This window comes from Schistocerca piceifrons, chromosome 6 (genome assembly GCF_021461385.2).
Source record: "Schistocerca piceifrons isolate TAMUIC-IGC-003096 chromosome 6, iqSchPice1.1, whole genome shotgun sequence".
Classification (NCBI taxonomy): Eukaryota; Metazoa; Arthropoda; class Insecta; order Orthoptera; family Acrididae; genus Schistocerca; species Schistocerca piceifrons.
The window spans coordinates 335336964-335352698 of record NC_060143.1 but is presented as its reverse complement, the minus strand read 5'-3'; the positions used below and the strand labels follow the sequence as shown (position 1 = coordinate 335352698).

The 15735-nt window shown below is 37.5% G+C and overlaps 1 protein-coding gene across 1 annotated transcript in view; it reads right to left on the bottom strand.

Annotated features, from left to right (window-relative positions):
* The window catches only part of LOC124802533 (xanthine dehydrogenase), a 246306-nt gene that overhangs the window by 11166 nt on the left and 219405 nt on the right, over positions 1-15735 (bottom strand). Inside the window, exons 19-22 of the mRNA XM_047263388.1 lie at positions 9486-9660; positions 8201-8392; positions 7897-8042; positions 687-864 (exon numbers count right to left, since the gene is read on the bottom strand). Of these exons, the coding sequence (XP_047119344.1) occupies positions 687-864; positions 7897-8042; positions 8201-8392; positions 9486-9660 (691 nt within the window). The remainder of the gene's footprint in view (positions 1-686; positions 865-7896; positions 8043-8200; positions 8393-9485; positions 9661-15735) is intronic.

The following is a 15735-nucleotide window of genomic DNA, read 5'->3' as shown; positions in this document are numbered from 1 at the left end:
GGTGAGAAAAACAATGTTACTATCGCCCAAAGTCCCTCTTAACAATCTTTTCAAAAATTCTTGAAAAACGCATGCACAGGCTGATTGTCAATCATCTTACCTTCCACAATATCCTAAACAAGAGTCAGTTTGGATTTCATGCTGGTCTTTCTACAGAACAAGCAGTATTCTGTTTCACCAACCAAGTTCTGGAAGCCATGAACAAAAAAATGTTTCCAGTAGGTTTTTTTGTGACCTCTCAAAAGCCTTTGACTGTGTAAACCATCTAATCCTTTTGATAAAGGCAGAATATTATGGTTTCTGTACCTAAAGTACTGAAAGCAGACTGTAATGCTGAATGGCTCATCCAGAGAACCTGCCTTATCTGAGTGGGGCTCAGTAAGTTGTGGTGTGCCACAAGGCTCTGTGTGTGTTAAGAATTATTTACAGTGTGAGCTCAAGAATGTCCTGCAGAGGCCTGTTCAAGAATCAGGTGATACTAGCTACTGCTTCTCAGTATATTTACTCTCCAAATTTGTTGTAAATACTTCTTTTCCAAACCAACAGCTCAGTTTGTGGAATCAGTACTAGAAATAAGAATAATCTTCACAATGATTGAATTCATTTACTTTGGCCCAGTTAGGTGTCTTCTGGAATGTAAATCTTCAATAATTTGCCATCTGTGTGTCTCTTCATGCATCACTGACCTGAATCATCTTTGTATGCAATCCTTGCCCCATCTCTGTTCCTCCATGTGTAAGTAATACAGAGCCATCTGTGTACACAATTATAAAGGCACCAGCTTGATTGAGAACTCTGATAGTGAATGATATTCCAAACATTGTAGGAACCACAGCAAGGCCTCTCTTTTTCCATCTGTTTTGCCTGAAACATAAAAGAAAATTTTTAGAGCAAATGTAACAGAAGAATGGAAATGAGTATACGGCATTGTGGGCTGGGAGTCCCCCATTCGGGGAAGTTTGGCTGCCGAGGGCAAATACTTATTGCATTTGATGTCACATTGGGCAACTTGCGCATCAGAGATGGGGATGAAATGATAATGAGAACAACACCACACCCACTCCCTGAGTGGAGAAAATCTCCTGCCCCAGCCGGGAATCAAACCTGGTCCCCATGGCGTGGCATCCCGCCATGCTGACCACTCAGCTAACGGGAGTGGACATAACAGAAAATAGTTTCATATGATATATGCAGTATCTTTGATAAATTTTGTAAAGACTTTTTGAAAGTTTAAATTAATGAAATACATAAAATTAATTTTTCTCCTAAACATCTTATTCATACAGTAACAATGTTTACAACTGTTTAGTTTGCAGTGAGAGTCTCTGTAATTAAATGAAGCCAACAACTGATATCAGACACTGACATACTTATTTTTCAGTTGCAATGTAATTTTGATGAGTCCTTTACTAGCATAATATTTCACAGTTGTAAATTGTTATGCTGTACTACACTCAACAAAAATGTATGCCCCTGACTGTGTTCCGTATCCAACAGACTCCCCTCAGTGAGTGAGGCTTTTAGAATTTCTTTCATATAATGTAATATACTGTTTTGCATAACAATGTATATCAACACACAGGTAGCTTCAGAAACTAGGTTATGAGGTATAGATTTGAAGTTACTTTTTGTAATTACACACACTTGATGCAATTAAAACTGCTAGCTGCATTACAAAATTACATAACATCATTATACAATGTAATCAATCATTGAAACAAAATCTGCAGCTAGCTAATGAAAAAGACTATAAAAACCCTTCCTTGAAGTGCACACATCACACCTAAGCAGTCTATCCACCAAACTTGTCTGACAAACCAGCTTTTAACAATATAAATAAAAACCAAGAAGATTTCACTCAGTGCTAGTGACCCTTTGCATTTACTCATGAGCTACGCTGAAAAAAAATTGTAACAGAAGCAGTTTTATGAAAATACAATACTATGTTAAAACACTATGCAGTAGCATTGTACAATGCATTTGAATCATTAAAACAACAGATGTGCAGCTCATCAATTAAAAAGAACTAAGATTTTTTAATTAGTCAAATTGTGTCCACACAATCTATCCACCATTGGGGAGCATGTAAGCCAGTTCAATTATGTGCAACAAAATGTAAAAACAACTGGACTTAAACAGCATATTAAGTGACCCATGTGTTGTCATAGCTAGTACACATGTACATCGTACTAGGTTTTGACTGTTGTCTTCGCATGATGCTGCACTCAATTTCACAATGTACAGACTATATACATATTGAAATTTCACTGATTGTTGGTTAGGCACAGTTTGCAACTTATATCAGACAATTTAATAGCCTCAATTTCAATTACTCATATGTATCTGTGGCTCAAATGGTTAGATGATACGTAGGGCATTAATACTGGCTATGTCAAGTTTATTATTTCCTCTGCTATCATCCTCCACCATTCTGTCCATTCTTCACTCCAGTTTCTTCTCTCTTCAACCACTGTCTTATCTGCCTCTTTCCTCTTCGTTTTATATTCTGCTCTTGCTAATTTGGTCCTTTCTTGGAAACACAGTCTGAAGGCCCTGTTCTTCCCTCCTATTACCTCATTGACTCTTTTATTCCACTATGGTGTCTTCTTCCACCATTTCCTGCCACTTGTCCTTCTGCATACAGCTACTGCAGCTTCTACGACAGCACTTTTAAATTGTCTGCATTCCTCTTCTCCTGTTTTTGGTTCATCTTTTGGTAACCTTTCCATTATCCTGATCTTCTTCCTTGATTTCTGTTTCCTTCAGTTTCTGTATTCTAATTATCCTTTCTTATTTCTATGTCTTCTTCCATTCCTTCATGATTCTCACACTCATCACCACTGGCTGGTGGCCAATATCCAATACCTCAGGTAGTAGTACCTTTATATCCATTACAGTCCTCTTCCTTTTCCAATCATAGAACATGCAATCCAGCAAAGATTGCTGTACTACTACATTGCTTCGTGGCTCTCTTTCTTCCAAAAGCAGGAGTCACCTATCACTAAAGCACTTCTCTTGCAGAATTCTAGCAATCTTTTTCCTCCTCCATTTCTACTTCCCCATCCTTCTGTTCCCAGTACATTTTCATACCCTTATCTTTCACTCCCCGCCTGTGCATTCAAGTCTCGCATGACTATTATTCTTTGTCCATTCAACTGCTTTTGTAGTTCCTCTTGAGTTATACAGCCCACCTAAGTAGCATACACCCGGACAACCTCCATACTTCTTCCCTTTGTCATTACCCTGTCACTTATCTGCTGTACCTCCTATTTTAAACCATCTGTAGCAACATCTCCCATTTCCTGTTGTCTCCCTTCTTCATTTCCACTCCAGTACAATGTCTAACATTTCCTCAGTTTTCTACTGCCTTCTGTTTTCCATCTTGGCTCTCCAATGCCTTACTCATCCTTTCCGCCATATTCACTAGCCTTTCCATCATATTGACTACTTCCTGTTCATATTTGCTAATTATGATTTCTGATTCTGTATTTTACGTAATTTACGGACGTTGTACATCTCTGTAATTACCTATCTAATAAATATTTTTTTGAGAATTGATGGATTTATAACAAAACAATTGTATCCAGGATCACTGTGAAATCTTGTTGTGTATATATCTTAACTTGTGAAGCAAGAAAAACATTTCTGAAAAAGAGAGATTTGTTTTCACTGAATGTAAATATAAGTGATCAAAAGTCTCCTCTAAAAGTATTTGTCTGGATTGTACCATCAAATGGAAATGCAATGTAGGTAGTAAACACTGCAGAGAAGGGGAGAATAGAAACTTTTAAAATGTGGTGTCACAGCAGAATTCTGATATTGCATAACTAATGAAGTAGCACTGCATTTTAAGAGAAAAAAGCTTTATAGCATAAATAGTTAATTTTGTAATCACGAGAGATGTAGAGCAGTAAAAATTGTAGAGGAAGACCAAGGCCAGACCACATCAAGCAGCTTCAAGTAGACATAGTCTGCAACAGTTATGTAGAGATAAAAAGGCTTTACAGGATAGACTAGCATAGAGAGATGTATCAGATCAGTCTTCAGACTGAGGATCACAGCAACAGTATTGTATTTAACTGGTGCCTTCAGTCAAGATGTATTCTGATACTGTATTAAACAGGTAATTAAGTTTGGTCAGCTATGATCAACTACAGACCTAAAAAATAACATACAAAGGTAGCTTCATCTACAATGTCTCTAAATTATACAAAATACAGAATCAGAAATCATAATGAAGCTGACTACATATTTTGAAATTTACTTTTCTCAGGGTAAATGTAAGCTTTCAGCCCACTTCTGAAGTTTCTGGAAGGAAAATTCATCAGGGAGAGGTGCTAGCCATGTTTAGAGGCTGTTATCATGTACAGATGCAGGTGCTTCTCATTACTATTGAGAGTAATTTGTGGGCTGTACAGTATCAGAACAGGTTTTTCCAATCTATTTTTATGACCTTTGTCCAGCATTTCAATGATGGATTCATCTTTGAAAATGATAAATGTGAACTTAACTTATAAATGTTCAGCAATGAGCCATATTTATAAATTAATTTGTTATGTGAGTAAAATATTCTCAGTTTTCAAACCGTGTCAGTTTGAATACAACACTTCAGCTTCTGATGGCTATCTCTGTCATTGTTGTCAGGAGTAAAAACCTCTGACTGCCAGAGCTGTTACAGTTTTCTGCTTATACAGGTTGGAGAAGAAATTGTGTCACAAAATATTAAGCCTGGATAGTTGATGCCGGCTGGAACCAAAATTACTAATGTTGTGTTGGTTGACAGAACAACATTTTTAAACTATGGAAACTTGGTGCCATACACTCCGTTTGGCCATAGGATTGCCCTGTTTTTGTTTGTCATTTGACGGGCAGTGCTATGGCTGTCGGTTCACACATACAAACGTCCCTTGCCCCTTCACTGCCCCAACATGATATGCATATGTGTCAAATAGGTCTTGCTGTTTGTTTACACCTCACACCAGAGGCATTCACATGTAAGCTTTGCTTCAGAGCACACACACATCACCTGTGATATAGTCATACAGTAAGCATGGTGGCACAGTATTCATTTGAAAAATGAGATATGGTTTTTGTTTATGGACTAGCTGATGCTAACACACATGAAGCTCAACAGTTGTATGAGGAATGGTACCCAGCAAGATGCCACCCACACCTGCAAACAGTTACAGCAATTCACCGGCTACTTGGCAAAATAGGCTCGTTAGCGTGATATCATGGTGATGCTGGAAGACCTGGAACACGATGGGATGCTGCACTTGAAGAGACTGTTCTCAAGCACCTCGAGGAAGCACCTATGACAAGTACTCGAGTGGTTGCACACAACATGGGGTCACTCATCTGTTAGTCTGGCAGGTTTTGAGGGATTATGGCCAGCATCCATTTAGTTTCCACCCTGTCCAAGACCTAAAATCTGTGATGCACTATGAACACAGGCTATGGTTTTGCAGTGGGTTCTGTGACGTGTTACACAAGATCCCCATTTCCCAGCCATTGTGTTGTTTACTGATGAGTGCATATTCCATTGGGATGGCCTTTACAACATTCGAAACATTCATTACTGGGAAGGGGGAATCCTCACATCACATACATTCATGGACACCAAGAACAATTTTCACTCAATATTTGGGCAGGCATTGTGGGTGACCATCTAATTGGGCCAGTCCGTCTACATCCTCCACTTATCAGGACAAATTACCTTCACTTTCTGCAAGAAACTCTACCCGGCCTGCGTGAGGATGTTTCCCTGATGCCACACATAACAGTCATGCTGTGCACAGATATTTAAATGAACTCTTCAACAGCAGGATAATTTGCAGAGATGCTCGTAGGACATGGCCCCTGCAATCACCAGTCCTCACACCACTGGACTTTTTACTGTGGGGATTCTTCAAGGTTATAGTTCATCCACCCGAACGTGAACCACCAAGAAATGAAGAGGAATTAATGGATCATATTCGACATGCTGCCAATCACATCAGGGAAAGGTCAGGAATCTTTGAAAGAGTTTCAGAAAACACTGTTTGACATTACCAGGCTTATGTCGCATCAGAGGGTTGCCAGTTCAACCACCTGCTTTTAGTAAACAATGTCCTAGATACAAAAAAGGCCCTTTTCAGGGCCAACACAATTTGTAAAAGACTGTCTGTATGCTAACAGCTGTTTACGAGTTTGTTCCCAGTAAGTCTTATCATGAAACTACAATGGATGTGTTAGGACCCTGGTGGATTTGCCCCCAAAGTGGAAGGCTGGCACGCTACCACCGAGCATGCAGGCCACCTTGGATACATCAAGATCTCCAGCAGGCAAATCATTTGCGGTCATGCATTGTCCAGAGCATTCAGCAACAGGGCAATCCCATAGGCAACTGGAGCATTTGGTGCCTAGTTTCCATAGTTTCAAAATTGTGCATTGTCGACCTGCACAACATTAGTAATTTTGGTTCCTATTGGCATCAGCTATCAAGGGTTAAAATTTCGTGACACAATTTTTCTCCACCCTGTGTATATATTGTACATATATTTGAAAATTGCTGCTCCTGTCTCCCTACAAATGTCAAGCATCCATATTTTCCTTACAGTCTGTGAGGCAAATGAAAAAGGACTTGTTCCACCTAATTGTGATTTATTGTGCTAAATGATCCATGGAACAAGAAGCCAACCAATTAACCAAATGGAAAGATTACAGTACCTACTGGTAAAAACCAAACAGAGCATCCTTGGGCCACTCAAAATGTTAACCAGCTGCAGATTTTTATTTCACATGTGTACTCTTTCTAAAAAATTGCTTTTATTTTGGTTATTGTTTTGTTTTCATTTCAATATGATGTATTTTTCCCCATAAGACTTATTCATTCATTCATTCACTGTTCCCCTTCAATCTGAGCATTTAGATCCACAGATCTGTAGGTGGTGCAAAACATTTTTTGAACAAATTACTTTCTTCACTGTAAGTTAACATGTGGATGCATCAATACAATCACAGTTGTAAATGGCAGAAAAGTAATGGAACCCAGAAGTTGCTTGCATGGAATATTGTTTGTTTGGTTTAGTTTACACCATTTTATGATACAGACATTGGGTACATAAAATACATTTAAATTATGTAAACAATTTGACAATATTTATGCAAACAGAATGACCAAATCACTATTTCTTGCACCTTCCTGTATCTAAATGCATCCACATCCATTTTAAATCCCAGATTTGGTAATATAACGACATTATGAAAAGGATAATTGCTACTCACCATTCTGAGTTGCAGGTAGGCATAAGAAAAAGACTGTCACAATATAAGGTTTTAGCCAACAAGGCCTTTGTCAAAAATAGACAATAGACAGACACACACACACACACACACACACACACACACACACACACACACACACACATACACGACTGCAGTCTCAGACAGCTGAAGTGCATGTGTCTGTTGTCTATTTCTGACAAAGGCATTTTTGGCCAAAAGCTTATTTTGTGACAGTTTTTTTTGCATCTCCACTATATAGTGAGTAGCAACCACCATTTTCATAATATTGTTATATACCATTATGGATTTTTCATTGTTAGGTTTGGTCATATGTGATTTGTTTCTTTACCTAAAGTGAGAGAAACTATCTGTGTGTATGATTTTGTGCCCCAGAAAATACCCTGTGAACCAGTCACGATGCCTTGCCAGAGAGATGCATAGAAGCTTCACCAAGTACTTTGGGCGAAGATGTCAAGGCAATTTTTTTAAAAGCAGTCTCTAACATTTTTTCTAAGCTTTCAGAGGGACCCTCTTATCACTCACAGAGATTCACAGAAAGCGGGACACATAAGCCATATTTTTCATTTTGAACTTATTATAACTATTTCAATAAACTAATATTAAATATACCTATTAAACATCTCCACCTGTCTCTTCCTATTTGCATAATCAGCTCTCTGTATACATTCATCCCAACATCTCCTTATGGTGCAGTTCTCAATTTTCATAGAGAAGTGTGTTCGTTCTCCTTCATTATACAAATTCATGGCACATACCTGAAATGTTAAAACTGCTCAGTTATTTTCTTAATTTATACCTCAAAATAAATTGCCACATTAAATTTTCTCACATACAAGAAGTTTGAAATAAATATCATCAAAGTGAAAGATGACAACATTAACATTTTAATTTTAATTGTGGTCTTCATTTTTACCTCAAGAGGATCCTTCTTCAGAAAGTGTGCCACATGTCTAATCATAGTTTCTCCAAAAAACATTGCTTGTGGTCCTCCAAAGCCACGGAATGCTGTATTGGATGGAAGATTTGTCCTACAAACTGTGCCAGAGACACGGAGATTTGGTATCTTATAGGAATTTTCTATATGTAGCATAGCTCTTTCCATTACCTGAAACAGGGCACATCAATGCTTCATATTTTTTCACAGTGCTGGACATCTGGCATATACAAAGAAAAAACCAGAACATAGACCAATTGTTTTTTGTTCCAAATGTGTTTAATTTCCTCATGAGTAGTATGACTCCTGTATATAAACGAAATGATATGTCAAAATCCTTGCTGATGTTTTCCTCCTGTCACTTTTACACTACCCATGAGGCAGTTGACAGGTATATATAAATTTTAGAGTTCCATTGCAATATTATGATTTTGCTCTCATTAAAAATGCACTTGGGATCATTTTAATTCATCTTGTCTGCGAGTCTTCTACTTCATCATAATTCACAGATCCAGAGTGCTGAAAGTAGGCCCACTTGCTATTGCTGATTTTTGTTTCCTAGTAACTGATAAATGACAAATTTTAACTCAATTGTTAAAGAGGTAGTTTTGTTCCACGTGGAGGGATTACCACTTGTTTTCCATACAATTGATAAAATTAATGCATTTCAGGCAAAAATTGTACAATAATGGTTAAAATACCTACAAACTTTAAGAGTACGATTATTTGATTTTAGTAGGTGGAGATGGCAACTTAGATAAAATTTTTCTAATAAATAGATAAAACTGTCTGCAAAATTACAGCAAATAAATCTGGACATTCCTGTTGGAACATAGGTAGTGGTGATTATATAGTGATATAGATAGAGCAAAAAAGTTTTCTTAAAGAACAAAAGTGAAAAAAGTAATAACTGTAAATAAGTGACAAAGTTGCAAAAACAACAATAGGTTATTCCAGTAATAGATATACGAGGAACGAGCATATAAGATGTAAAGTTCGGACCAGTTTATAAGTGTTAATGAAAAGAACAGTTTAAAAGTTACGAAAAAAAATGTGAATATCAAAAATAAAAATTCATAGAAAACCTTATAGTAATGTAGTAGTGTGACTACCAGGAATATATCACATGTGATCATAATAGCAATTTATGATACTTGGGAACAGCATGTTTAAGTATTTAATTTGCAGATAAAAGCTCTTATCATTGTTACTTGTGATTAAAGTAAGTCAAGTATTTATATGCTATTGACTTGCTATTACTTACAGGCCCTGATAAATCTATTGTGCAGCCTGCATTGCTGAATAGCTGTACATCAAAAGCTATTATTTTCCCTTCCTTTGTAAAACCAGCTTTGTATTTTGCATAGAAAGGATGTCTCTGCCCTGAAGTAATCATGTCTTCATCTCGATCCAGCATGCATCTCACTGGTCTGTTTAATCTGTACAGATAACAATACAGTATTTTAGTTCATCTGTCATTAATCTACCATTTATTTTAATTTATTCTTTTGTCACTATAATATTTCAAGAATAATGTTAATAAAATATCTTCATAAGAAGGGGATGTGGAGGGGGGGCATGTGGAGGGGAGGGGTGGGGGGGGGGAGTTGGACTAGGAATGGCATGATACTTGTGAGACACAATGTCTGTAAAATTTAAACGGGGACACAATCATGGTAAGCAGTGGTGTGCTTAATCCATTCCACAACACGTATTTTAGAAGTATCATCAAGTCAATAGAGTAATTTTCATTTACAGGTTCAGAATTTTAGGATTACTGACTACTGTAAATCTTGTATGTTGGGAGGGGGGGCAGGGGGAGGGGGGGGGGGGGCAAGCTGCATGCACATAATTGGCACTTCCATACATTTAGATTGATATGTCAAATTTGTGTGCTTCTAAGGACATAAGCCCAAAATCTGAGTCATAGTGTTCAATTTCTCATGTGTGTGTGTCTGTACTAGTCAATCCTTTCCTAAATTTTTTTGAGAACACATTCAGTTGTTAATAATTGAATTAGACACAGTTGTCTGTTAGGCACTAAGCCCTCCCATCACAACACTGAATGTAATAGATCAGCATGTCATGAGAGTGGGAGAGGGGATCCATATCTACAGATACATGATACATGCATGTTCCACAACCCACTGTACAGTGCTTGGCAGAGGGTACCTTGTACCACTATTAGTAATTTCCTTTTCTGCTCTACCTTAAATGGATTGAGGGAAGAAAATCAGCCTCCATACAAGCCCCAATCCCTTTTATCTTATCTTCATAGCCTTAACATGAAATGTACAGTGACAGTAGATGAATTGTTCTGTTGTCAGCTACAGACGCCAGTTTTCTAAATTCTCTCAATATTATTTCACAAAAAGAACATTTGAGATTCATGAAGCATCTCTGTAATATCTGCATGTTGATCAAACTTGCCAGCAACAAATCTAGCTGCATGGCTCTGAATTGCCTCAATATCTTCCTTTAATTCAATCTGGTGGGTATCAAAAACACTCCAACAGCACTCAAGAATGAGTCGCACTAGAGTTCGACGTACAGTCTCCAGATGAGGTACATTTTCTGAAAATTCTCCCAGTAAACCAAAGTCAACCACTGGCCTTTCCTACTGTCGTCCATATGAGCTAGTTTCACCTTCATATTACTTTGCAGGGTTATGCCTATATATTTAATCACCTTGACTGAACTCAAGCAGCACACCACTAATCCTGGATTTGAATATTACATGATTGTTTCTCCTACAAATCTGCATTAATTTGTATTTTTGTGCATTTAGAGCAAGCTGTCATTCATCACACAAACTAGAAATTCTTTCTGAGTCATCTTGCATCTTCCTACAATCACTACTTTCTCTTATTCTGCAGCATCATCAGCAAAGAGTTGTAGACTACTACTCACCCTATCCGTCAGACTGTTTGGAGTGCTCCTATCACGCTTCCCAGGAGCACTCCTGATGATACCCTTGTGTTGCCACTGAGAACAACATACTGTGTCCTAGTACTTAAATGGTCTTCCCACCACTCATGTGTAGAGAAAGCAACTAGAATGTCTAAGGACACTATGAAAACTGACAATTACAAAATGTACTGTAAGACACTAAAGGAGGTAATACAAAAATCAAAAGCATTGTATTATGATCAAGAAATTGATAACTCACATAACAAAATTAAGACTATCTGAAACATTGTTAGAAGGGAGCCAGGGAAAACCACAAGAACTTCTGAAGAACTCAAACTTAAACACGAAGGTAATCTAGTACATCATCCTGATAACATAGCCAATATTTTCAACAACCACTTCTTGTCAGTTTCAGAACCAATAGGTTGCAACGGCTCTGTTAATGAAGTTTTTGTCATATGCAAAAGAATATACCCAAACAACAAGGCTGTTGTTGTTGTTGTTGTGGTCTTCAGTCCTGAGACTGGTTTGATGCAGCTCTCCATGCTACTCTATCCTGTGCAAGCTTCTTCAGCTCCCAGTACCTACTGCAACCTACATCCTTCTGAATCTGCTTGGTGTATTCATCTCTTGGTCTCCCTCTGCGATTTTTACCCTCAATGCTGCCCTCCAATACTAAATCGGTGATCCCTTGATGCCTAAGAGCATGTCCTACCAATCGATCCCTTCTTCTAGTCAAGTTGTGCCACAAACTTCTCTTCTCCCCAATGCTATTCAATACCTCCTCATTAGTTACGTGATCTACCCATCTAATCTTCAGCATTCTTCTGTACCATCACATTTCGAAAGCTTCTATTCTCTTCTTGTCTAAACTATTTATCGTCCATGTTTCACTTCCATACATGGCTACACTCCATACAAATACTTTCATAAATGACTTCCTGATGTTTAAATCTATACTCGATGTTAACAAATTTCTCTTCTTCAGTAACGCTTTCCTTGCCACTGCCAGTCTACATTTTATATCCTCTCTACTTCAACCATCATCAGTTATTTTGCTCCCCAAATAGCGAAACTCCTTTACTACTTTAAGTGCCTCATTTCCTAATCTAATACCCTCAGCATCTCCCGACTTAATTCGACTACATTCCATTATCCTCGTTTTACTTTTGTTGATGTTCGTCTTATATCCTCCTTTCAAGACACTATCCATTCCGTTCAACTGCTCTTCCAAGTCCTTTGCTGTCTCTGACAGAATTAAAATGTCATCGGCGAACCTCAAAGTTTTTATTTCTTCTCCATGGATTTTAATACCTACTCCAAATTTTTCTTTTGTTTTCTTCACTGATTACTCAATATACAGATTGAATAACATCGGGGAGAGGCTACAACCCTGTCTCATTCCCTTCCTAACCACTGCTTCCCTTTCATGCCTCTCAACTCTTATAACTGCCATTTGGTTTCTATACAAATTGTAAATAGCCTTTTGCTCCCTGTACTTTACCCCTGCCACCTTTAGAATCTGAAAGAGAGTATTCTAGTCAACATTGTCAAAAACTTTCTCTAAGTCTACAAATGTTAGAAACGTGAGTTAGCCTTTCCTTATCTAGCTTCTAAGATAAGTCGTAGGGTCAGTATTGCCTCACATGTTCCAATATTTCTACGGAATCCAAACTGATCTTCCCCGAGGTCGGCTTCTACTAGTTTTTCCATTCGTCTGTAAAGGATTCGTATAAGTATTTTGCAGCCATGACTTATTAAACTGATGGCTCGGTAATTTTCACATCTGTCAACACCTGCTTTCTTTGGGATTAGAATTATTATATTCTTGTTGAAGTCTGAGGGTATTTCACTTGTCTCATACATCTTGCTCACCACATGGTAGAGTTTTGTCAGACCTGGCTCTCCCAAGGCTGTCAGTAGTTCTAATGGAATGTTATCTACTCCTGGGGCCTTGTTTCGACTCAGGTCTTTCAGTGCTCTGTCAAATTCATCATGCAGTATCGTATCTCCCATTTCATCTTTATCTACATCCTCTTCCATTTCTATAATATTGTCCTCAAGTACATCGCCCTTGTATAGGCCCTCTATATACTCCTTCCACCTTTCTGCTTTTCCTTCTTTGCTTAGAACTGGGTTTCCATCTAAGCTCCTGATATTCATACAAGTGGTTCTCTTTTCTCCAAAGGTCTCTTTAATTTTCCTGTAGGCAGTATCTATCTTACCCCTAGTGAGATAAGCCTCTAGATCCTTACATTTGTCCTCTAGCCATGTCTGCTAAGCCATTTTGCACTTCCTTTCGATCTCATTTTTGAGACGTTTTTATTCCTTTTTGCCTGCTTCATTTGCTGCATTTTTATATTTTCTCCTTTCATCAATTAAATTCAATATTTCTTCTGTTACACAAGGATTTCTACTACGCCTCATCTTTTTACCTACTTGATCCTATGCTGCCTTCACTACTTAATCCCTCAAAGCTACCCATTCATCTTCTACTGTATTTCTTACCCCCATTCCTGTCCATTGTTCCCTTATGCTCTCCCTGAAACTCTGTACAACCTCTGGTTTAGTGAGTTTATCGAGGTCCCATCTCCTTAAATTCCCCCCTTTTTGCAGTTTCTTCAGTTTTAATCTACAGTTCATAACCAATAGATTGTGGTCACAGTCCACGTCTGCCCCTGGAAATGTTTTACAATTTAAAACCTGGTTCCTAAATCTCTGTCTTACCATTATATAATACATCTGAAACCTGTCGGTATCTCCAGGCTTCTTCCATGTATGCAACCTTCTTTTATGATTCTTGAACCAAGTGTTAGCTATGATTAAGTTGTGCTCTGTGCAAAATTCTACCAGACGGCTTCCTCTTTTATTTCTTACCCCCATTCCATATTCACCTACTATGTTTCCTTTTTTCCCTTTTCCTACTACCAAATTCCAGTCACCCATGACTATTAAATTTTCGTCTCCCTTCACTATCTGAATAATTTCTTTTATTTCATCATACATTTCTTCAATTTCTTCATCATCAGCAGAGCTAGTTGGCATATAAACTTGTACTACTGTAGTAGGTGTCGGCTTCGTGTCTATCTTGGCCAAAATAATGCATTCACTATGCTGTTTGTAGTAGCTTACCCGCATTCCTATTTTTTTATTCATTATTAAATCTACTCCTGCATTACCCCTATTTGACTTTGTATTTATAACCCTGTATTTGCCTGACATACAAGTAAAATTCACATTAGACCTGTCACAGCATCTGAAATTAAAAGACTAATCATCTCCCTCAAGAATTCCGCTGGCATAAATAATATCTCTAATAATTTACTAAAACAGTGCCGTGCTGACATTAGTGATGTACTTAGCCAAATTTTGAATGCATCCTTACAACAAGGAACTGTGCCTGACAGACTCAAATATGCAGTTGTAAAACCCCATTTCAGGAAAGGTGACAAAACCAAAGTCACAGTTACACGTCAGATACTGGAAAAGCTTATGTATATGAGAATTTTGAAACATCTAAATAAATATAACATTCTCAGGAAAAGTCAATTTGGATTCCAGAAGGGACAGTCAACTGAACAAGCAATTTGTGCTTTCACAAATAAAGTTCTGGAATCAATTAATGACAAAATGGTAACAATTGGATTATTTTGTGACTTGTCAAAAGCATTTGACACTGTGAACCACCAAATTCTATTACAGAAAGCAGACCTATTAGAAATAAGTGGCTTAGCAAATAAGTGTTTAGAATCATATCTCAAAGATAGGAACCAGAAAGTAGTAGTAGATAGCACCAATGAGATCCATAGTGGCCTGGTTTCATCTGAATGGAGAACCATTAAATGTGGAGTGCCCCAATGATCCATTCTTGGTCCTCTACTATTCCTCATATTTATAAATGGCTTACCTCAATGAACAATGTTACAGTGCTTTTTTACCATTTTTGCTGATGACACCAACATTGTGATTGATGGCCATACATGTGAAGATCTTCAAGGATCTGTTAAGAATATTCTTACTGATTTAGTGAAATGGTTTAGCTTCAATGGACTCTCATTGAACTTTAATAAGACTAATTATATTTAGTTGACTGCAACTGCTAAAACAGAAGAGGAATTAACTGTGAAATGTGAAACAGAGTCAATAGAAAGAGCTGAATCAACAAAGTTTTAGGTGTTTTAATTGACTCCATAGTAAACTGGTCTCATTATATAATAAATCTTCAGAAGAGACTCATCTCATCAATTTTTGCCCTACGCGTTCTCTCTGAGAATAGAAACATACACACAATGAAAGTAGCATACTATGGATATTTCACTTCTCTTATACCTTATGGTATTATGTTTTGGGGAAACCAAACACTAGAAAAGAAAATACCCTTGGCCCAGAAACATGTTATAAGAATAATGAGCGGCGTAGACACCATATATAGGTGTAGAAACCTTTTCCAGAAACTAAAAATTCTTACTGTCATATCCCCATACATATTTTCTCTTATGGGGTTCATCATCAAAACTACTGACTTTTATAAAAGAAATAGTGAATACCATGGATATGATACCAGGAGAAAGCATGATTTCCACAATTGATGTAAAAATCTGACC